The 24,526-nt window shown below is 44.4% G+C and overlaps 1 protein-coding gene across 1 annotated transcript; it reads right to left on the bottom strand.

Annotated features, from left to right (window-relative positions):
* Position 1: 1 nt before the first annotated feature.
* UGP2 (UDP-glucose pyrophosphorylase 2) lies at positions 2–23,591 on the bottom strand. Its single transcript, XM_010706457.3, has 10 exons — positions 23,360–23,591; positions 18,075–18,202; positions 17,431–17,538; positions 6,555–6,740; positions 4,787–4,920; positions 3,875–4,172; positions 2,626–2,823; positions 2,202–2,444; positions 1,623–1,727; positions 2–1,121 (listed from the first exon to the last, which is right to left on the bottom strand). The coding sequence occupies exons 1-10, from the start codon at positions 23,376–23,378 to the stop codon at positions 1,014–1,016; spliced, it is 1,527 nt and encodes a 508-aa protein (XP_010704759.1). The 5' UTR covers positions 23,379–23,591; the 3' UTR covers positions 2–1,013.
* Positions 23,592–24,526: the final 935 nt, after the last annotated feature.

Consider the following 24,526-nt stretch of genomic DNA (forward strand, 5'->3'; position numbering starts at 1 on the left):
GTTGTTTTTAAAGATCAACTTCTTTAATGATACATACCAGTGTTATTAATAAGCTTATAAAATAAATTGTCTGCATGTCAATACAAGAGAAACATTAAGAAATCAACAGTGATCAGGAGAGGGATTTCAATTTCTGTAAAAATTTAGAAATGAGTCAAGAGAAGATAATGAACGTAAGTAAGTGGCTGTGACAACATGAACATGAATTACATCATGGTGACTATATCAATTTATTGAAAAGAGGGCAGATCAAGGATCAAGATATTAATGGGAGATCCAGTCTTAAATGGGATGTGAAAAGCAAACACCACAGGTGGATAATGAGGCATTTTTCTCAAGTATTAGGTTCTTTGGGTGAGTTTGGAACATCAGTGATGCCCACTCTCTCATGATACAGAAGGGAGGTACTGACAGCCTTGCCTTAGTATGGTGACATACAGTATGACTGCAATAGGAATCCCACTGATCATTTGTGGGGGGGTTAGGATTATAGGTTGGGATATTTGCGAGCACATGAACTACAGGGTTTTTAACAGCACATTTAGCAGTACTGAAACTTTTGGTTGTTCAACTGTGCCTGCTGTTTACACTTCATTAAAAGAAAAGCTGCATGAGTAGCTAACCATGTCCCACATGTATTGCTTCACAGCTTATTTCTGCAGTTCAAAGCAGAAGCAATTCAAAACAGCTACGTGTAAGAGGCAAGCCTCTGAACTTAGCAAAGTAGATCTGTCCATCTTACCTCAAGACAAACAGTATTGCACTTCAAGGTTATATTAACTGAGTTACAGAATCTCTTTAAGGTCTGAAACATCACTTACGCACATCCATTGCGCTATGTATCTGCTTAAAAAGATAAACAAGAGAAATTAACTTAAAATTAATACTGCAGGGTACTGTGAAGATGACAAAGTGTAGGCCCTCTGTGTACTTATTTCTAATGCTTAAAAGGTTCTTCCACGATGACTGGTTAGCAAAGCAGTCTGCAGAACCGGCCGTGCCATTCCATTGGCTCAGTGGTCCAAGATCCGAAGATTGCCCGATACGATTTTGTTCTCTAGTACAGCTCCAGCTGGGATGTCAATTCTGTCGCCATGATTTGCAATGATGATAACTGTTCCCTGCATTCACAGAGAGGAAAGCAAGCGTTCAGAAACACTGCTATAGATTAGCTCATTCCAAGTCAACATTTAGTGTTGTTTGGAGGATCAGTTTAAGTTTCAGCTGTAAAGCAGACAGATCCTGTATGTATTTCAGCTGTTTTTGCAAAGACGTTTTTTGCACAGAGGTTTAAAGCAAGCAATATTGGCAGCATTGTAATTATGCCAGCATATTACATACCATCAGATTACAAGCAGAGGTGATAACTTATTTGAATATTAATGCTTGCTGTATGTGCTTCTATCCTGCCTGCTTGCTTTTTGGTGCAAAAATGTTACCATGTTAGCTGGTAACACAGCTTACCATCACAGCTACAAGACACACAAACATAAGTGCCACAGATCCTAAAGCAGCATTGAGAAAGAAGCTAAACTGGTTAGCTCCAAGAAAGCAAGAATCCCAAACTGAGGAGCCTGGACCCACAGCTGTAAAGCCAACCTGAGAGGTAAGATGGTACTTGCCTTTAATGAAACATTCTTCCCAAATGTAACATCGCCTGAAACTGTGAGATGATCCAGTTCCAGCATATCTGGAATACTTTCAAACCTCCGCAGGTAATCTTGAACCTTTGGGGGAAAGGAAAAAACCGCCTGTTTTAAACCCATTTGTGGTCTAAGACATGCATGGGAATTTCCTGAAAATTCATTTCAAGTGTCCTTCTGGAATCTACACTGACAGCCTGGAGAAGAGAAGGCTCCACAGAGATCTGAGAACAGCCTTGCAGTATCAAAAGGGGGGCTGTAAGAAGGAAGGGGACAGACTCTTCAGCAGGGTCTGCTGTGACAGGACAAGGAGAAGTGGTTTCAAACTAAAAGAGGGGAGGATTTAGATTGGATATAAGGAAGAAGTTTTTTATAATAAGGGTGGTGAGGCAGTGGCACAGATTGCTCAGGGGTGGGGGATCCCCTGTCCCTGGAGGCGTTCTGGGTCAGGTAGAGAAAAGCAAACCTCATTTTTAATGTATTTGTTGCTATGGACTACTTTTATACAGAGGGAGGAAAAAAAAAAACCACAAACTTAGCATAAGTATAGGAGTTTACCTTTGTGAAAGAACTTCCCAGTTTGACAAGAGGAACGGTTGGAAATTCACGCTTCTCGCTCATTGTTAGAGATCCAGCATTAAGACTATACAAATTAGACATCACAAGCAGGAGATCAGATGTGGTCTTAACAGGCAGAAAACGACTACGAGGTACATTTATTCCCAGAGAGTTCTCAAAACTCTTAATAGCAGCACCAACTGCAGTCTCCAACTGGATAACGTTCAAGCCTCCATCCAGAGTCTGGAAGAGAAAGCTCACGTAAACAAGCAGCAGGTGAAGGAACTGGGTGCTAACACAGCTTAACTCACTGCTGCATTTAGCAGCACACAAGCTCCTTTTTGAAGGCAGCAGCCCTTGCTTAGTTACATAAAGAAGTACTTCTTTAGAGTCTGTTTGCTCTAAACTCTTCCCAGCTGATTACCTTTGGGTTAACAATGATCTCCATGTCAATAGCATTTTTCTCTTGCAGCCTTTTAATTGCAGACAGGGCAATCCACAGATTGTTCGTATTGAATATTTTGAATTTGGAGACAGACTTGAATTCATCAACGTGTGCTTTTGGGACCTGAGCTATCTCCACCAGTCTCAGTTTGTTTTCATATTGCGTGAGTGTCCCACCCTGCAGGGGTTAAAGAAGCAGCTTTAGGTCCTGTTCATGAGATGTCAGCAGAGAAACCATCCCCCCACCCTAAACACACACACTGCTTTGGTGCCATTTAAAGTTGAGCCTCAGTGAAAACTTGTGTTCACTGGGTTACTAATTATAGAGCAAGTTTAAATTACAGCTGTCAAATGATCACATTTCAGATCACCAGAACAGTTATTTCTGTTAATGAAAGTTGTTGGGAATCTTTTGCAAATGCTGTTTTTGTCAAAAACCACCTTTGGCACCAGTTTGCTAGATTATGGAGCAAAATTTAAATAAGTCTATTAGTTGTGCTCTCTTGGAATTTACTAAAGAGACAAGTGGTACTTCAGTAACCTGGACCCTCCATGGATGAAGCTCTGTATTTTTATGCAGCAGTTAGAGGACTTTTTTGATATCTAACGAACAGGGAGAAAATCATGTTCCCCTTATCCTATTTAAGAGAACAGATACAAAGTTCTGTTATGACAGATTTGTTGTGACAAATTATTGTCTGCTAGCAATACTTGACTAACAGCCTAAACATCGGACAAGGTGTCAAACTGCACTTCGTGCAAAGTCAGGTGGCTGGGGCAGGAGCGGATTTGCAGCCACGACAAGCTGAGTTGCATAATGCACTCATTTACAGCTGCATAAAGAGCTTATAGTTTTCAGTCAGTAGCAATACAACTGCTGCTTTTACCATCCCCAAACTTCTGCCACGTGTAAGTGACGGTTTGGAGAAGGTATAGAGCTTATGACTCATTTTGTGTGGAAATCATCTTCAGTAACCAGCCAAGTTCAAGCTGTCCCTGTCTGCTGGTGCCCAGAACCTAGATCCAATTTGTTCCTTTAATTAAAACTTTACAAACTTGCTGATTGTGTGCCACTCAAATTGACCACAGCTGACGTGTTAAAAGGTGCCTGAAATAGCTATAAGAAGATTTAATGCGTGTCTGAATTCACACATAGGGAAGAGACAAGAGGCTTACATTTGCAGCAACGTGAAGGCATTCAGACATGCTACACAACTATCTGCATTTACCTTCACATCAGCCCTGGTTTTGTTGGTGACTTCCATGACAAATTCACAGCGTTTTCCATTGGGTGGGTTCATTAGATGATTCAGAATATAAAGGTCCACTGTAGCACCCAAGTTATCGATATTGGATACAAAAATATATTCCTTCCCCTCTGCAATAAGGTTATCCAGCAGACCAGAGTTATAGAAACTGCCATAGATGTCTCCATGGCCTGGGGGATACCAGCACTCCGTATTCTCTCCTGAGTAAGATACATCCTTCGCTATTGGCAGCAGAGTTTCCTTATTAATTCTAGGATACCTGGGAAGACAACATTTTCTTTAAGTTCCCACCAATGCCAGAACAGCACCAAATAAAACAAAAACACAGTAGTTAACATTCAACTGCATGGGCTTCTTTGTACACTTTTGACTCCAGGCTTTCAAGGTTAGCGTAAGTACTCTGAATTGGAAGACTCATCCAAATCCTGAGCTATAGCTAGGAAATTGCAGAATGCAATCTCTCAGTCAAGGATTTAAAACCACAGTTCTCAGACCAAGCAGTTTTCCTCTGATATGCAGCTTTACAGCACGCCACATACACTTCCTACATCATCAGCCACTTTAAGAGTTTGTTCTATCTCCCTGAGAGGATACCAGAGCCCTGGTATCCTAAAAGCAAATTCAGGAATCAAGTGGCCAACATCCAGTACTCTGTTACACACATTTCTTGAGGCTGTGCCCCATCCAGAATCCCTCTCTAATTCCAATGCATTGCCTTTGACTCTACTTAACACTGACATTTCAGTCTTTCAAGAAAATGAGATTGAATATGGGTGTAGAAGTCCCTATTACTGCCTCAAACTAAAAACCATTTGGAACATAAGGAAATGCAAGGTATGTTCCCTTCCACTCAAATAGAAAAGTTGTTTATACCTGCTTTGATTAAAGGTATATATTTTCACTCGGGTGTGACTGTATTTCTGCAAGATTTTCTTTGTGTCTTCATCCGTGTTGAAGGAGTTCATAAGAACAAGAGGAACGTCGGTGTTGTAGGTTTTGTTTAAGTGCTGAGATGAGAAAGAAATGGTAAATTCAGCATGAATGTTTAACTCCTGACACCTAAGGATTTGTGGAAAAAGGAAACTTATTAATTCCAGTCTGCTTTGTCTAACTATTAGATAAGAGGAATACTTCTACGCTAATTGAATACGTTAATAAATCAAGTGAAGGAAAACAAAATCTTGTGAAGTATCTAAGGTAATGACCATGTTAATTAACATATAATTGATCTTTGTTTCTAAATCTGCATGAAGATTCAAGATTTCAAGAGCATTGCAAATGATTATTTCAAATTTCAGCCAATTGTTGGTTACAAAAGGCTCGCTTTCCCCCAAATTAGTAAAGTCTGTGAGGCTGCAAAAACTCTTCTGCACAATAAGCAATTTTGAGCCTTTTTGGTAAGCTGTGAGATGGAAGAGTATCAGCAGTACATAATGGATAAAATGTTACAGTGTTTAATTATTTGGACATCTGAAAAACAGAACTGAAAAACACCCGTGTGGATAGCACAGGAAAAGGAAACACATGGGAAAACAAGATAGTTTTTCACCAAGGGGAGTGCAAAAAAACCACAAAAACTGCAGTGGGTTGAAAACTTGGTGCATTAGATCACCTTCATCTGATGGGAAATGTTTGGGATCATTCACATCTAGTAGAGTCTGTACCACAGTGATCCTTTTGAGAAAGCACCCGCAAGAAGGGAAGAGTAAAGCTGCATTAGTTGGATAAAAATGTAAGTCTTCTATTGGAGTAGCTCACATACATGGGAGAGCCACTCCAAACAAAAACCACACAGAGGCACGAATGACTGGAGACCTAAAAAGCAGGGAACAGGCACACCGCATCTCCTACTCCAATGACCATCTTAAGTATCTGCTGCGAGAGGAATATTCAGCATTAAAATCCTAAATGAAGTATCCTCTCTCAACACCAGCAGCTGTTCTTTTATCTTGTTTCCTCAGAGGAAAATCCTAGCCAGCACTTCCATCATGAGTGTTTCCATCTGACAAGGAACTCTGAGCTGCTCTGAAGAGCTTTGTTCCAAGGGACACGAGAAAAGCCACCCCCAGACCTGCATCTGGAAGAGTCAGAAGTCAGTTCCACAATCTGATGCCTTGTGTTCCAGGACACAACCACCACTGTTCAGGGTTGGTGCACACAGGCTGTGCTACACTTCCAGTAACGTGCAGATAGGACAGATATAAATCCCCAATTGCTCCGTCCTTTTTGTCCTGTGCACATGTGCTGCACATCACTACCGCCTGTTCCTTCCAAAGCGGTTCTCTGCTTTACCACTAGCATGGTGACCAAGCTCCCTTTCCTTCACTCTTTTGGTAAGTCTCCACTGTGATCTCTCCTATGGCTCAGATGCTTCAGTGCATCTTGCTTCATCTCATGTAGACAGGGAATGCTTTAATCCAAAGTACAGCTCCAAAAGCCAGCACGCAAAACAAGAACTGGATTCCAACTCCCTCTTATCTCAAAAAGGGAAAGCATGACCACTTAACTGCGTCCAGATTTGTCACACTAAGGGTTTCTGTATTGGCAAGAATTTCAGCTCTAAGTGGGTTTCAGAGTAGGTCTCAAGCACACAGATCCCCTGAAGCATCCACACCAGCACTCAAAGCATATTAAAAATTACCTCAATCTGCTGAACCGTCAGATCCAAGAAGGTGTTCTCGTTCCGCACCCCAATGAGACTTTTGGGGCCTTTACAACCCATGCTTGTGCCCAAGCCGCCATTTAGTTTCACAACCACCAGCTTGTTCAAGACAGAAGCAATGTTATCGGGCAGTCCTCTGGCCTTTATCTTCTCATAGGGCTGGATCTGTAGAAAGTAATTTGTTTATTTAAAGTCAGATATTTGTAGTGAAATTGCTCTTTCCTAGAAACTTCAAATCTTAAAATTTGCTAAGAATACCCTCATTCTCTTATATCATTTACAACATGGTAGAACACTTGCAAAATGAGTCTACAACAACCTGATTCTCTTGATACTACAACAACGTATTCTCTTGAGCAGCTCTGCAGCTTTGTGAGACCAGCCACCGTCAGCTTCATCCAGACAAGATGTCTCAGTCTCTTCTTTCACACAGGGGAAACTGACACAGTAGTGAGAAGGGGATACAGAGGAAGTCTATGCCAGTTGTGCTGGTTACCACACCCCCCTTCTTGTCCTACAGGAGAGGGTCTCTTTGTGACCCATCTAACCCTTCCTCGTTAAGATGTCCCCCTTCAGCCAGGATGCAATTTAAGAGCACAGGCTTTGCACGCTTGTCCCAGTTTTCCATCCTCAAGCAGCATAGTCACACCAGTTTTTTTGATACATTGCACTAAGGTTTTCAGAGGCAACATTCTTGGCAAAAAGGCTGGTTCTTTGACTCAGTCTAAGCCAACTGTTACTCCAGTTACTAACCTGTATAATCATTTGTCTCTCCAAATGGAAGACAGAAAGTTCCTAGTTCTCATCCCGATATTTTCAGGATGTGTTTACCAGCTCACATCAAACCTCACAGAAAGCCTTCTACCTTGCTGATAGCTATATCCTGCAAGTTTAAAAGCAGTATAAAAAGAGTATAGGCTGCTTTCAGGGTGACGGAGAGCAAAATCAGGCTTGTAATGAAAGCCAGCATGCCTTTCATTAAGCACTGCTTCTGTGTAATCCAAGCCACCTAAGTCAAGGAAACACAGCTAATAATGCAATGATAAGTACCATGCCAACAGTGTTAGAGCAAAATCAATACAATTGTTTTTTAACTTGCCCTTCTAGAGATTTTCTTTGGAAGAAAAGTCCCTGTGCTTCAGTGCTGTATGTATTCTAGCAATAACAAATTACTTCTGTGCTGATAAGGGATGTGTAAAATCCACAGCTGATTACCAAAGACAAACATGTGCTTAGCAGTTTCAGAAGTCTGCTTTAGCCTGGGGCACATCACGCTGGGGTTCCAATGGAAATTCACGTTGTGCTGGAGCAAGAATCACGTTTCTTACTCAGATGTGAGGAATAGAGAGGAGAAGTTGTGCAGCTCCAGCAGGCCACAGGTGGCAGATTAGAGCACATCCCTCACATTAAGGATATTCTGCCTCATGCAGTATCTGCAAAGCGTAAGGTGTATTTTTAAAGATCACTCCGCAAGCTGCAGCATAATGACTGATTAAACTGCCATTACTCAAACAGTGGAAACTGGCCCAGGAAGATTGTGATGCAGCTGCTTCGATTCATTCCACCTAGAAATGGTTCCCAGTGCTTAAGATTCATACTTCAAAAAACCCCAAGCAATTAACTGGACTTGAAAGCCCCATTAATGATAGAAATGTTTCAATCTACATGCTCTTTACCAAGCTCCTGCATTGCTACCTACCGGTAAGTTTGGACTCACTGTACTTCCCTGTGTTTCAAAGCAATAGAAGTTCCCTATGCTAAAAATCCTTGAGACAGCACCTCACGAGTAAGGTGAGGAACCTTATGAGTAAGGCACAAACTATCCTGTTTTCAAATTATCCCTGCACTCAAGGTGAGGGTGATTTTGCTTGTAAGAGTTTATTATGAAAAGGGAAATCATATGCATTGAAGCCTCCACTTTCCAGTACATCACAGTAGCAGACATGGTGGTTACAGTTTTTATTTCACCCTTTCAGCAAACTAGCCAGAAGGGAAACAAAGTGTTATCGTGGCTCAGGCAGCAAGCAGTAACACCGCCACTGCTGCAGTCATCTGCTAGCATCCAAGTTCCCTAGAGAAAGGAATTAACTGAGGAAACAAAGCAGGTGATGATGGCATGTCAGTTTCCATTTAATCCACAGATGATAGCAGTAGAAAAAATGCCATTTCAGATAGACCTGTCAGTAAGATTTATGTGCATCAATAAAAGACGAGGGGAAATTTGTCAGCCAAATCATTAAGTTCAGCTGACCTTAGGACAGCCGCAAGTTTGATCCCTACAAATTTACCTTTGTCGCCACAATTTGATTCACGTATCTACAAGGGGTGGTTTTCAAGTAATGCTTTCAGGGGGTCCCAGTAGTTTGACAGACAGTTTCTCAGTTTTGACTCCAAATCTTGAGATTATGAAATCTCACAACACCTAAACAACAATGCCTGTCTGACACGAGCCACAAAAAAGTGTACTAAATCAAAACAACCGCTCGGGATTGCTGCTACCTCAAATGAAGAGCGGACAACGGGCTCCTTCCTTATTAACTATCTTGTCTAAAACAGCTCTCCAAGATCCCTTGCTTAAAAAGCCTGACAGTTTTAAATGCGTGGCTTCAAGTGAGAACTTCAGAATTTGTTACTGTATGGGAACTGCTGAATCACGGCCTGAACCTCTGATTGATCACCTGAGGCGAGCAGTGAGTCAGTCAGCCACAGGAACACAGGTGAAGGCAATTCTCCTGTGCTGCTGGGAGGGGTGGAGACTGGCTGCACCTCTCCTAGATCCATTTAAGAGCTGACCACCAGTGGGGAAGGATCTCTTCTGGAGATCCCTCCTCTGGAGTTCTGCAGTGAGCCCAGGACATGGGTAAGCATTCTATCTATTCTGTTTTGGTATAACTGCATAGCCAAGCTCTCTGGTATATCTCATAACTATATCATCTGTACATTCATTGATTATACAGTTGCCAGTAATTTATGCAAGATTCCATTGTATATCATCTGTGCTACTGAAAGGTATGTTAGTCTGACTGCTCCTCTAAGGAAGCAATAGAGTACATCTTTCCAGCTTCTTCGTGTGAGGGTGTGACTGAGTTCATTCTAGGCAAAAAAGAAAAAATTATCTGGCAACATCAAGAAATTAAACAAGTGTTCTAATCACAAACATCTTCCTAGCCAGTCACAGTGTCCACTGCTAACAGGATTGTACCACGTATTGCTCCATGAGACACAGGCGAGGTAAGGCAGACTTAGTAGAAGGACTTAGTAGAAGGGGAACACTCATCCCTGCTTGCCTTGCTGCCCCCTCCTCAGCCAACAGTGCTGCCCATCCCCTCCCCTACATTTATTTGCTGGTTCTGACCTCTAGCTAGCTGCAGCCTATTTGCAACCTGAACCCTGGCACAACCTTCTGCCTCCAGGTTATAAATTATGTTCAGTTGCATCATCCAGAGAAGGCAGAAGGTTGAAATAAGTAAGGAAAAAGACAGCTGAGGCTGATAAGAGGGAGGAAGGTGGAAGATAAAGTGACAGCTCGAAATGAATGGAGTCCCAGGGCACGGGGGCGAAAGACCTGAAATAACAAGAAATAAAATGCCAGTACACCAATGTAAGACCACTAAGTCTTATCAAAACATTCCTCTTCGCATTTTAAATTTTACAGCAGGATCTTGGAAGCACCTCCACAGTCCTACTTCAGCAAAGGCTTAAAAGATGGATAACCCAGGATAAGCAAAATTGGGAGCAGCCAAATGTGGCTCCAGAGCAATTCAGCTGCGACTGTGAGCCCTGGGCTAAAAGCCCCATGACAGGCAGCCCCAGCACTTGGCTTCCCTAGCAGGAGCTCCAGGAGGGCTGTGTTGAGGAGGTGGGGATCATTGGCCCCCAGCCCAGTCTGTCCCACACCCCCACACCACAATATCATGCCCTGAGGAGCAGGCACAGCTTGCTGACTGTGAGCTCCTCTGGCTTTAGATATCTTGAAGGCAAGCCTCTAAAGAGAATTCTTTTTTAATTGGGGTTTGTACCTGTCAAGTCTGTGAGGTCTGTTGGTCAGGCTGTTAGGAAACAATTTTTCCTAAAGGAAACTGCAAACTCCAGAGGCAAACATGGCCTCAACACAGATATCGATCCACATCTTGCTATTTCCTTACTTAAAGTATGTTTGATAAACAAATCCAGCAAGTAAACGTGCTGAAAAGAATTATGCTCTTTTGTTTTTTATTCAGAAACCTGATCAAAGCCTAAAAAAAAAAAACCCCACAAACTATCTGAAAGAATAGTCTACCTGAACTTTGTACTTCTGGTAAATGAACAACATCTGCACTTATGTGACATTGCAATATTACACAGGGAAAATGCCCTGGAAATTGCCTGTTTTTGCAGTAGCATGTTCTCTGCCTCTAAAATGCATGAGATGTGAGCTCTAATGTCTCCTGCTTGCTGAAAAAAGGAATAAAGCAGGCTGCACTGCTTTGACACAGCTTGTCTTCCTTCACTCTGGATGTGCTGGAAGAGAAGGAGTACAACAGAAAGCAGACTGACCATAGCAGCTTACTACAGGAGGCGAGCTGCAAAGTGAGAAGCTGGACCTACCCATCTGTAGCAGGAATCTGCATCTCTCCAGGCATTCTCAAATATTCTTCTTCCTCCTCTGCAAGGGGTATTTGTTCTCCATAGCCCTGAGCTGTATCCATGCAGTCCAAGGGTTACTAAGCACTGATTCCCGTCACTTGCATCTATCCTGGCCTCTGTTGTCATTCTGCCACCTGCATAAGCCACGACTGCCCAAAGAACACCAGGATGAGAAGGTTACAAGACAGGGCAGCTGTGGCAACCTGGACAAACACCACGTCAAAGCCACTTCCTAAATACCCACATCTACCAGACTGAACCAGGACCGTTTCAGATTGCCTGCACAGTCACTTTATTTTACGGAGGAACACTACAACCCTTCAGCAGGAAACTTATGACCAGCAATAGAGTTATTCAGTTAAATTAACACAGAGAAAGCTTTCAAGTCTACAGAGTTGTTTTATTTATAACTTAGCTGAGAGGCTCATTTCTTCCAGAAAGCGAGATGCAGAGAATCAGGAGACTGGCATTTAAAACAAGAAAACAAACAGAACATACACGGCTTATCATATACACGTGTTATGTGCTCTGAAACAAAGAGTCTCTTGAAAATATTAAGAGGTGACTAAATGAGGAGTGGAAAAAGTCAGCTACTTAGGGTATGAGGAAATGAGAAAACATTATACATGCCATACCTTTCCTATTTGGGCAGAAAGGCTGGATTATCAAGTCAACTGAATAGGAAGCTTGGATGGCAACCTTCCTGACAGAAGTAATAATGTTCTCACTCCCATAATCGTACCTCAAGGGATTGCCAACCAGCTACAGCTGTCCTGATAATAATTACTAGATGCTACAGGTTTGTGGAGCTTGCCATCAGCAAACCTAGAGATCTTGCATGGCATGCCCTGCATATTCCTGAGGTAACTGACCCAAGCAAAACTGCACAAAGACCGCAGCAAGAACAGCTCCAGCAATTGGTTATCAGCAAGCAGTTCTGCAACTTGAAGGCACACGCTAGACTGATCTTGCTTCAGCAACACCTTAGCATCTCCAAATGTCTCTCTTCCTGCCACAGAGCACGTGAGCACAACTACAATAATCCCAACCAAAGCTACAGCAGCAGCCCTGCTTGTGTCCATCAGAAAGTGATCTTTTAAAACAGCATTCACTGCATTTTCTGCACGACAAGTTCAGTGCTCCCTGACAGGACAGTGTTGCAAACGAGAAGACTTCACCTGCTCCCACAGATGCCTCAGCTGGTTCAGAGCAGGATGCTGGCTTGCTGCTAACATGACACACCCACACACACTTAGTGCCATGAAAGTACTCTGAGGCCAGTCAGCAGGTGAGAGGGAGAGAATTGGAAGGCCACAAAGGCTGGTAATGCCTGGAGCAAAGCCACAGCTTGGAGATGAGCATGGCAATGAATTTGCATGTTGGGTCTTGGTCATCTCCTCGCTGCAGATCAAAAGGACAGAATAATTCAAAGGAACCTTCAAGAGAATTGAACCTTTTCACAAGAAATTCAACCAGAAGCTAGGAGAGAACAGAGAAAGAAGGGATACAAATAATGTACAGTATTCTAGATCCAACAGGAAACATCACCATTTTCATCAGTTGTGCCATACTCGCATAGAAGTGATTTAAACCTTAAGCCCTAATTTACAACAACTACTGCCATGCTAGATAAGAATAACGCAGAAGAACATGCAACAAACTTGAGGCAAAATGATTTCCACAGAAAGCCCTTTGCACCTCCCACACCCCTTTCTTTCCTTTTTCCCTTCCTTTCAGCTACAAGGAAAACTACATACAAGAGAATCCCTTAGCAATCTTCTGCAAGGATCTTTGATAGCAGTTTTGCAGAATGTTGAAAAGCTTCAGTTCTGTTTGCCTGTTATCCAGTACAATATTCCTTTCTTACTTCAAATGCACATCCGTTCAGGAATGCCATCTGTTCAGAGTCAGTTTATTCTATCCACAGTCCATTTATTCTGCTGTATTTTCAAAAGGGAGTGTGTAGAACAAATGAGAGAGGCAGGACACAGAGACAGCTTTTCAGCAGTGTAGGATGTATCTGAACAAACTACAGAAGGTAAGAGATCCCAAAGGTTATAATCATGGATTTGTCAGAAAGGCAGGGCCAGCTGATACAGCACAAGGGGTCACGAATGCAGGAACTGATAGCAGATATCCAGAACTGAGCACACACTGTTGTTACATCTCCTACCCACTCCAAGGTCAACACCACCCCTACTAGGCTGCCAGTGAATTTCAAACATGTAGCTGGGTAGGACAGGAGTCACACCCAGTGTTCAGGTGTTGGCTGAAAAACAGAAAGAAAAAAAAAAGATTTAAAGTCTCACTATGTTCTCCTTCCATCATGCATAGCACAGCTCTCCAAAAATAGAGACTGCTGCTCAGTTTGCCTCAAAATCATTTGCTGGAGTGCCAACCACCCCTTTTTGGTCTTCACTATTGCACTAGAAATGAGCTTATGCAGAAAGCTCAGAGAAAAAACTGATCCCAGTGAAATCAACAATTCTACCCAAACCCTCTTGTCAAGGATTTATTTCATTTGCTGTGGCTCCAACACAAAATTTGTAACTCAGCCTTACTAAATATTTCAGTTTCTTTTGGCACAAATGTTGGAAATGACAACTTGGAAATGAAGCCCTGGATCTTGAAGGATCTTTAATTCAGAGAACAAGAAATGTTAGGAATTCAAATTCAAGCAGGATCCTTCCAGCATCTGGACTGCTAGGTATTGGTGCTATTACTGAGCAGTTGCAGGCATGCAGAGGCTCTAAAATGCAAAAGAACTGCCTCATCAACTACAAGCGTATACACAAGAGTAGAAAGTGCTTCAGAATAATAAAAATCAGTTCCTGCACTCAGAGCTTGGAACAGTGGACTTGTTAAAAGAGGGCCGATGAGAAAATACCTCAGGAATAAAACTGGGCAGGAATGACAGGACTTACAGATGCATGATTGCAGTGTTAGTCATTTCAAACAAGCCTTGAAGCTGCGGTTTGGGATTCCTCTGAGATGATATCTAGCTCCATTCAGATCTGCAGACAGTGTCACAGAAGTGATTTTTGGAACAGTTTGCATGAGGCAACACTGGGAGTGTGACTAACAGATTACAGAAGTACACTCCTACAGCAGGGATATTTGGGAGAGTTTGCCAGAGACAAAATGAGCATCAGGCCATCACCATGGGTAGACAGGAAAAGAATACACCCATATTAGTCAATATTGTAGTCACAGAAAAACAAGGTAACATTTACTCAGCACCAAAGGACAGTTTTAGAAAGAGCAAAAATGAACCCTTCAGACCTGCTTTTAGAGTTCAGGATTAGGAAGACATTTTAGTTTTGATTAAAAGCATGTCATTTTTTCCTTTTCCTTCACGTCACAGACTCACCAAGGTTGGAAAAAAGACCTCCAAGATCCAACCACCCACCTACCACCAATATTTCCCCACTAAACCACATCCCTCAGTACAACATCAAAACGTTTCTGAAACACCACCACGGATGGTGACCCCATCACCCCCCTGGGCACTCTGTGCTTCACCACTCTTTCAGTGGAGCAAATGTTTCCTAACATCCAGCCTAAACCTCCCCTGGCACAACTTGCTCACACTCGAACTGCTTCAGATGTTCACTTCACATCAAGGATGAGGGTCTGCATTGCTACTCTGAGGTTAACTCGATCACTGCAGTTTCCTCAGAGGCCCCCAGCAGGGCTTTGCTACTGCTTCCAAGTCAAACAAGCTGATCACTGCAATCTACATCAGTAAGATTAAATTACACTCGCTGTGTTCACATTCTTTACTTTGTCTCCTAGTTAACCAGGATTTTAAGTGCACACTTTCTTCTCTGAAGACTAATAGAAATGGGTCAGCTACCACTGTAAGCCTTTAGACATACAGAAGGAAAGCATCTGGACTGAAAAAAACAAGTCAGAAGTTTATCAACATAACATGGTAAACCCACACAAATGGGTTCATCTGAATGGGTTCATCATCTAAAGCCTGCAACTTGCTTGCCCGCTGTTGTTAGCTGTCATACTAAAAACAGGAAGGAGAAAAATGGGGGGATATTAAAACACAGTTACTCTTACACTGCAATCTGCTGTCAGGAATCTTGACTTGTCCATTGCTATTTCACAAAAGAACAGAAAATTACATTCAAAGAACTGTGGATAAAACATTATCCATGAAGATAAAGAAAGACCCATGAAGTCTGATCAGAAATTCTTCTCCCATATAGCAGAGTCACAGCATTGGACAGAATCCTAGAACAGCTTTCCTACCCAACCTGAATCTCAGAAATACTTCCCGTAAAATAGAAAATTAGAAGACAAAGCCAAAGTACGCCACAACCTATTCATGAACTCTAAGCTGTTAAAGTCTTGGTTGCATTTTTGGGTGCTTACATGTACATGTATGTGTGTATGTCAGTACGTATTCACATGCAGCATGGGAAGGAAGCTTGTTTGAGGGTATTTTTCTCTAGCTTTCCTCTGTGACATTTTCTGCTATGCAATTTGGAGCTCATGCTAGGAAGCAGAATTTCAGCCAAGAACAAACATGCATCTCACCTGAACCAAAGCAATAGGATGGTGCATGTGTCTTTACTGTATATTTTCACATTTCAGGACAAAAGTTGCTTCCTAGCTGAGTGACAGAAATGAGCATGAGCCAGAAATGAACATGAGGCCATAAGGAAGAACAGAGATACCACCTCAAATCCTGTCATCCTTTCAGGCCTCTGTGACCTTAGGCTAGACCTTTTCAAACAGCTTGCCTTGCTTGGGAATCCCCAACAACCTATTTTAATGTTTTCTCATCCCTCCTGTTTGACATTTGCTCCCAATATCCTACCCAGTAATTTTCAGTCCTTCACAGAACTTGAATTTTTTTTCAATGAAAGTGTACAAAACTTTAAAAATGGACAACAGCTCTCCCTCTCTACAGAGCAGTCCATTCATTAGCATCAAACTGCTGTCATTTAATCCCAGGCCTTATCTTGACACAGAGAACAGTTTATTCCCTGCGTTATTGCAGGTACCTTTTTACATATGTAAAAGAGTGATTGCTTCCTTGAAGCCTCAGCCTTCTCTAGACTAAAAGCAAGCCCCTTTTCTGCAGCCCTCCTTGTAAGACATGTCACCTAGAACTCCAGTTTCTTACCTTGGCCTCTTTATTCAAGGTGGAGTTTTTTTTCCCCAAAACAACATTTCATTCAGTTTTACAGTGCGGAAGAGACAGACATCACGTGTTTCCGAAGTCAAAAGAAAACACTCAGCCTCAGAAAAAACCCTATCCTTGCTCTAAAACAGCATCATTCATCAATGCTTTAGAAAGCAGTGCTGCATCTGTTCTGGAAGTAACTGGACAGCCTGTCTTTCAGTTGCAAACAGAGCCCTGACTGAATCACCACAGAGGCAAAGGGAAACCACAAATGTGTGTAGGGACACAGAAGTCTCACGCCGTGCCAAGATTGCTACATTGGGAAAAGCAAGAATTTGTAACACAACTACACCATTCGTTATGCAAGAGTCAAAAGAACAGCCTTGGGCCACAGATGAATCAATAAAATGAGGTTAGGCTTAATGGGAAGTGTTTATTTCAGTACTAAACACTGCCAAAAAAACATTATTAGTGCTTTCTCAGCAGCATCTCAAGTGGAAGGTTATCCATTATAACAACATAGATGGCATTACAAAATGACACTCAAAAAACCTTACAGTCAACAGCTAGTTTCAGATTCCTCACTTCTACTGAGCTGCTCTAGATTACAGAAGTTGCTAAACGAGCTATATAACCCAGCCCACTTGCCATATGTCCCTTTCAAATTATTTAGCAGAACGGATTGCTGGAAACAGTCTCATCTGAGGCATGCCACCTTCTTTCACAGGCAGGAAAAAAGGGTGACAACAAAGGTCCTTCCTACTAGCTCTTTAACAAGAATTACCATTCACTCAAGAGAAGGTACCGAATGGTAAGACGGCATCTGTCCCACTCAGTTCCCCTGTTCAGGAACAGTTAACAAAATAACACTGGATCTTAATGCATATGTTGAGCAGGACCTGATGTCCATGAACATACACAACATATGTCTGTAAATTATTATGTCTCAGCTAGGACCCCAAGTGTCATCCTAAGTGATCTTACAGAACCATGGAAGTTCTATTTTCTCCAGGCAACTACAGCATTTGTTGCAAGCAGCAATTATCAGCTTTATGTTCTTACAGACGTCACTTAATCGCAACTTACAGAATCTTCTGGTGGTCTCTGAATCTTCCCCCAGTCCACAGATGGTCCCTTCTCCTGTAGGAATCTATGAAATAGCTTCTTAAATCCTTCCAGGTCCTTTTTAGTGTGCTACAAAAAAGAAATGCGTTTGTTAACAAAGGTATTTATTGCTTACCTATTAGATCATGGAAGCATTATTACAAACTTGATATAAAGCATGCTCCCAAGAATAATTTTATCCACATATGAAGTACAGACGCACTAAATTTTAAGTAAAAAGGTGCCAGAAGACCCTCTTCACTAAAGCTCAACATTAGAAAACAACAAAATCAAACCAAAAAAATGCCCAACACATTTTGGAAAGCTAAAAGGTCTTCAGTCAAAATTATAACCAGAAGAATCTGGCCCAATCTTTAGGATAACAGTCTTACCCTTCCTGTATATAATCTGTAATGGATTACAGAGAACCGTTAATAACTAAAGATGATTAAACACTAGGTAATAACTCCGCCATGTGTTTTGTATGGAACTGAAGTCTCCTACAGACACTGTAGCCACGCTACTCTTCACGGGATTAGAGAACACCCTATAAATAAGGACTGCTGTGCTGTGATTTGTCCCCCTGTATAAAATTTGCTTCCATCTCCTGCCTCTAACAGACTTACCTCTAGCTCATTTGAGGGCGCAGTCGCAAGTATTTTATCAAGTTCTACTTTCATGGAATACTCCAGCTCTTGCCGAATGACTTCCTGGAACTGCGACGGGCCAGCCTGGGACATTGCTTTGCTGAAATCTTCAATGAAAATGAAATACATGAGTTCAAGGGAGTGAGTACATGAATACATAAAACTAACCTACTTATACTACAGACAGCTTTCGTATTTCCTTTGTAAATATATGGGGGCTGCTCCGGAAGTAATGCCTCCTACTTCATTATTTCGTCCCACAACATCAGAGGCAGATGTTGGTGGGATGGCAGCAGAGGCTGAACCTTCCCACCAATACTCCATTACACGTTGTTGCTGTGTGACAGACGGCAGCAGAGGGGCAGTCTGACCGAATGGCATCCAAAATGGGAGTGCCTGTGACACAAAGGTGTGGAACTGATTTCCTCCATGAGGAAATATTTGTACCCACTGACATTTGTCGATGCTTGCTGAGCATTTATGGAGACCAAACAGCAGATGTGAGCACAGTGAGGTGGGTGGTGAGTTTCAGCAGTGACAAGAGCGATATGAAAGACATGTTCTGGATGGCCACAAACAACTGCCACATCAGGAAATGAAGAGTCTCTCAGTCAGCTCACTCTCCACCACCAGCATTAGATAATTTGTATGTCAAAAAATAGTGTTCTGTAGCCAAGAACTTACTCTACCAAACAGTGTTATTCTGCTCTTTGCATCTGTTGTAGTTTCACCAGAAAGAACTAGGGGGCATTACTTTTTGAGTGACCCGCATATATATAATCAAGTCACATGACCTAATCTCATTTTATTACTGTACTAGCACTTCAGGAATCCAAAGCTTTCATTCCTAGTAATTTGGAGAACAGACCTTAACTTGGGAGCAATGAGCAACAGCCCTTCCCTCAAAACCCTAAGAAAATCCCCAAAGATCAACGATCCATCGCAAGAAACATCCAGATATCCATAACAGTACTCTTTTTATTGCTGTGCAGCTAAAGAATTCATGTCCTACCACATCTGCATACTTTAGCAAGTAAAAAAAGTGAAAAGGCCATTCACTAAAATATGTATTTTATATAGAACATTGCGATCAAGGATATCCTTCTGTTCACACAAGCAAATAAAACCGTGGTTTAATTATTTAAAGAGTGCACTTTCACACAATCCTCAGTTTGCTCCAGTAAATATTCCCTTACTTTATCATATGAGTATTTTCACACTACAGCATGCACTTCAAGTTACTAAGCAACCCAGAGAATTAGTCCGTCTATCACTTCAGCATTTGTTTTGCTTTCGAAAGTGATAAGCTCCCTAAAAGTGAAAAAGAATAAGTACACAAATGGACTATATGGTGAAGTCCACATTGTCAAAGCACCTCACAGAAAGAAATGGAAGATAACTCCGCTTTATTTTCCAGAAGAAAGCATTTGAAGTGAGTGGCTTCTCAAAAGACATTCCCAGTACGTTCTCTAAAGACCTCAGTTAATTTAATTTCTGCCAAATCCCTTGAGCAATCACTTCTCTGTAACACAGAGAGGTGCTGCCTTGCCAAACATAGTGGGGATTTAGAAACCGTGAATAGTAATGCAAAAAGGGACAGGAGCAAACTTTGCAAATGAACCGAGTGACAGTGACAGGAAATACTGTTAGAAGCGGCGGCCATGTTTCAAGTTTTCTTGTTTGGAACATGCATTAAGGACTGCTGGATGCCTAAGAAAGTCAAGAGCAGTTCATTTTAATACAGTTCTGATTATGTTTTGTTTGTTTGTTTATTTTTAATCAAAGTACCCTACGGCCTCAAATTCAGTGAGAGTGACTCCAAAAGCCACAGAAGCCATTTTCCTGACCGCATCATTTTGCAGGTAAGGAAAAGGAAACAAAACAAGAGGCGAGCGCTGCAGAGCTCTCTGTGCTGCGAGGAGGGGGAAAGCTGAGCTCAAGAGGAACAGTACAATTAACAATAGGTCTGTTTTTTAAATCATGCCCTTCGTTTGGCAGTACGAGCAGCTCATAGCCTGGTAGGTATCCCTTCCCAGGTGAAATATGGAGAAATACAAGAGCTCTTCCTTAAGGCTCACCACCTCCTGCAGAAGGATAAGGAGATCTGTACCAGCTTTATACCTTAGCGCAGAGCCACTGCATGCGCTGTGCCTTCGCTCACAGGCTTTGAGCCCACACAGATTGAAACATCGCTTAAATTTTGGGAGTACAACAGCTACAAGATATTTCCAGGTGTCTGCACCCCTTCCAAATGTGTGCTGCAATACATGGCTGCAGCCAGAGCAAGGACGTCCACTTCCAGCAGCTCATCAGCCTGTAAAACACGTGAACCTCCTGCTATGATGCAACACATCCAGCAGAAACTCATCAGTACCCAACAGGGACCGGCATCCGCGTTGCTGATCGTGTTCTGCTTAAGGCAGAGCCACGAGTGACTTCCCCAGGCTGCCACATACGTGGGAGAATCCTGTTAGTCCACAGTGGCCAAAAGACTTGTCTCTCCCTGATAACAAGCATTTAGAGACTGAGTAATAGCACAAACAAACCAAAATGAGGCACAGCAAAAGTAAACACATGATAACGGCCTAGCTTTCTGCGTGAGATCCAAGACTTACTGAGTGTGCTGGATCACCAAGGTCCTTGCAGAGCAGCAAAGCCAGGCTCCTGCGAGTCAGCCCACCGCAAGGCCGCTCCTCACCTCGGCCCACAGCTACTTTGGCTCTGGGGGACATTTCCACAACTACTTGGTCTCACCCAGCATGCCAGGACCCAGCTGCCCATGGTTGCAAGCCAGAGGTTTTTAAGCATTTATCTTCAGGTGCATAGTGGAATTTGGACTGGAATGGGGAATGACGGCCCTCTGCAAAGGTTTTGTAAGCAGCGCTAGGAGAGCAGCACTGGTCCAAGTGCTCCAAACTCCTGTGCTGCTGTTCCCTGGGGACTGTGGGGAAGAAGCTGGTGTTTATGCACTCCAGCCTACTGACTGCAGGAGGACAGCTGCAGTCCTCCATTGTGAGCTGCTGTTAAATTTAACAGCCCAGGTTAAGGTTTATTTCCCCCTTCACCATAATTGCAAGGAGGACACGGAAAGGCCAGTGCAACTGCACTGCTAAAAGCAGTCATTTTCTATCAGCAAGTGACATTTTCTGAAGCTGCAATGGAAAGCAGTAACTTTGCCTCTGTAAAGTCAGATGGGAGGCTGGGGTGCTGGAAGAGCTATCATAGGGTTCCAAATTACTTTAGAAAATAAATGCCTTCTCCAAGCAGTTCTGCAGCCATCGGCCTCAGGTTTCGGCCAAAACTCACTTTCACAGGATCAGTATTCTTCACACACAAGTAGTCTTAATGCCTTCAGCAGGAAATGCTCCCTCAGTTAAGCCACCGGTAGGATTTCATTCAGACCCTGCCACCCACACCCTCAGGTTCTACTTTGCTTTGTGCCCTTATCTCACAGCTAACCTGCCACTGCCCTCACACCAAGGTAAATGGTGGGGCATTTTCAAGTCCATCATGCATGGCTTTATAACTGACATTCAGGGAAAAAGAAGAAAGATCAAGCTACTGTAATGGGGTCTTTGTGAACGATCAGAAACAAAGTAAGGGACAGACTTCCTCAACTGCAGTGTATCACCTCTCTGCCATCCCTATTTGATATTAAAAAAGGGGAACGAATAAAGCTTAGTTTTGCTGCCCCAACAGTCCTCTGTTCTCACTCTGAGGAGGATTTCACTGCCTTGGAACACGGCACACAGGGTCAAGTCAAGCAACAAGTCCTCCTAGGGAAATGAGAGGATCTGTTTGGGCTGAGGGTTACAAGTTTTAATTCCTTCTGCAAACCAAATAAGCATGAGGGAAGAGCTTCAGCAAAGAATTATTTACATCTCCTTGGAGCCAGCCCGCTCTCACAAAGATCCAGGAGGCTGATCCGTAAGTTAAAACACGCAGCTGAACTTTAAGCACTCTGCTCGTGAACTCGGGTCTGATGGTACAGTGCAAATGCCTTAACTTCCACCAGCTCTGCTCCAAAGTTCAAGTCAATTTTTATCCCTGACAGGGATAAAAGCCTCATAAATACCGACGCTGTAGCACACAAAACTAACAAACACCCCTTCGCTTGATACTTGAGAACTGAGAGCACCCGCTCAGCCTTTATAAACTTTTTTCTTTCTACTACGACAGGCCACGTTTGTCAATATACAATACAGCAAAGCATACATGAAGTGAAACTCACAGATTCTCTTCCCTTAATAAAGCACGTCAGCACAAGCTTGCCCACAGGCTTGTAGCCCAGGGAGCTCTTTGCCAGCTGCACACACCAAGGGCTGCGAGGTTACGCAGTGCAATTCTGAGTGGAGCTGCTCGTGCTAAAAATACCACCTGACACCAGCAACGTCTCTCAGGATAACAGCAGAGAAGCTCAGGGCCGTATACTTTTTAAAAGAAAGCTTTCAGCACCATCAGATTCTTGGTGATGCAGGGAAAATTTCTGCTCTGATAGGCTTGTTCAGTTATCTTTATCCCCAAAAGAGACAGAGGAGTGTCTCCAGCTTCCTTTTTCTGATTAAAGGGGAGATCCTATAGGGGAATGCCTCCAGTAGACTAAGAAAGGGAGAGACCCTATGGGGGAATGCCCCCCAGGAGATTCTCCCTTTATTCTTCTCTGTCCTTTGGGGATACAGCTAACAGAGAAAGCCCATCTGAGCAGAAATTTTCACGCGGGTCGTCACTGCTTGCTGCAAGACGGAGACCTTCAGCAGGAGGCCAAGATAAGCCAATTCCCCTCAGAAGCTGGGTTCCGAGCCTATTTCTATCCCGCGTTCGCAGTCTGAAGGGAATTATCTCAGCGCTGCCACAGCGCGATCCCCGCCTCGCGTGCGACCTGTCGGTGCGCTCACACAGCACAGCTCTGCCCGGCGCTGCACATCCGTGGGAGAGCTGCAGCGGCTCCCCGGAGCCTGCCAAGCGCTCGGCTTCCTCCCAGCTCCCCTCGCAGAAGACCCACGGATGCCCACTACAGGCAGCGCGACATCCCGTAGGCCCGCGTGGGCTTGCACCGAGAACGCGGCAAAGCACGCGCGCCCCGTTAGGAACGCGCGCGGAAAGAGAAGAGCAGGGAAAGCCTTCGAAGCGCCAACGTGATTTTTCTTCCTGAAACGATCTCCGTTTCGCAATACGGGAAGCCGAAACTCCGGCCACGTCCGCGGGGCAGAGCCGGGAGGAGCCGCGGGGAGCGGAGCGGGGCACAGCGCGGGGCACCCGCTTACCTTTGGCGAAGGACGACATGATCGCTCGCGGGCGAGCGCCGTGCGGCTGAAACCTGCGGGAGCCGCGCCCGGGCCGCTGCGAAGGGCGAGACACCGACACCGGCCCCTCCGGCGGCAGCCTCCCGTCCCCGCGCAGCCCGCCGCGAGCCGGCAGCCCCGAGCGATTTAAATTTCATCGAGGGCAGAGGCGGGCCCGCAGATCTCCGGCTTTCGCCACCCCTTCCCCTAACCCTCCCCCGGGCTGGGCCTCCCGCCTCCGCGGGGCTCCCGCTCGGGCTCCTCCCCGCTCCGGGACGCTCCCGCCGCCCCGCCATGCCCCCGCCGCCGCCTCCCGTCACGCGAGCGGCCCGCGGGCCCCGCGACGGCCCCGCCCCTCCCTGGTGCCGCGCGATCGGGCCGCGGCCCCGCCGTACCCACCTCGGCGTGCCGGCGCGGAGAGGGGCGGGACTTCGCGGAAAGGGGGCGGGGCCTGAGCGGGGGCGCGTGCGCGAGTGGCTGAGGGGGGGCGCGCGCGGCCCGCACGCACGCGTGCTGCGGTGTCGGGTGGCCGCTGGGGGGCGCTTCGGGGCGGGAAACCTTCATCGGGGCGGCTCGTGCGAGGGGCCGGCGTTGGTGAGCTGAGGAGGTCCCGCGGTGCGGCTGCGTTAGGCTTAGCGCTGCGCACCCCGAACTGCAGAGAACTCGGTGCCTTCCTTTCCTTTCCGCTTTCCTTTCTGTTCCCTGCGGCTTTGTGGCTGCCGTAATGCCGTGCAGTGTTTTAATTCAGCAAACTCTGCGACTCTCCCCCTCTTTATATCTATCCCTACATAGATCTGTGCGTGAATATCAGTATTTTATTGCTTTCTATTTGCAACCAGCTACTCAGTATCATGCAGTGCCTGTCTCCGCACGTCTGCTTGCTCAGCTCAGCGTTAGCAATACCTCCTGGCTTTTCCGAGGAGCTGGGAACCCGCCGTGCTGCTCCTGGGTCACGCGGATGCAGGGGTAGCTTTACTCACGGGCTCAACAAAAGCTCCGCCATCATTCAGTGCCTATTTTTGGCTCCGTGACCTACAGTGAATGACAGACGAGCCCCATCCTGACTGTCACCCCCTCCTTGCTCTTTCCCATTTGCCCCCTCCCAGTCCCATTCCCACCGCTGTCATTAAGGGCAAATCAGGTGTTGGC

The sequence above is a fragment of the Meleagris gallopavo genome, chromosome 2 (genome assembly GCF_905368555.1).
Source record: "Meleagris gallopavo chromosome 2, MGAL_WU_HG_1.1, whole genome shotgun sequence".
Lineage (NCBI taxonomy): Eukaryota > Metazoa > Chordata > Aves > Galliformes > Phasianidae > Meleagris > Meleagris gallopavo.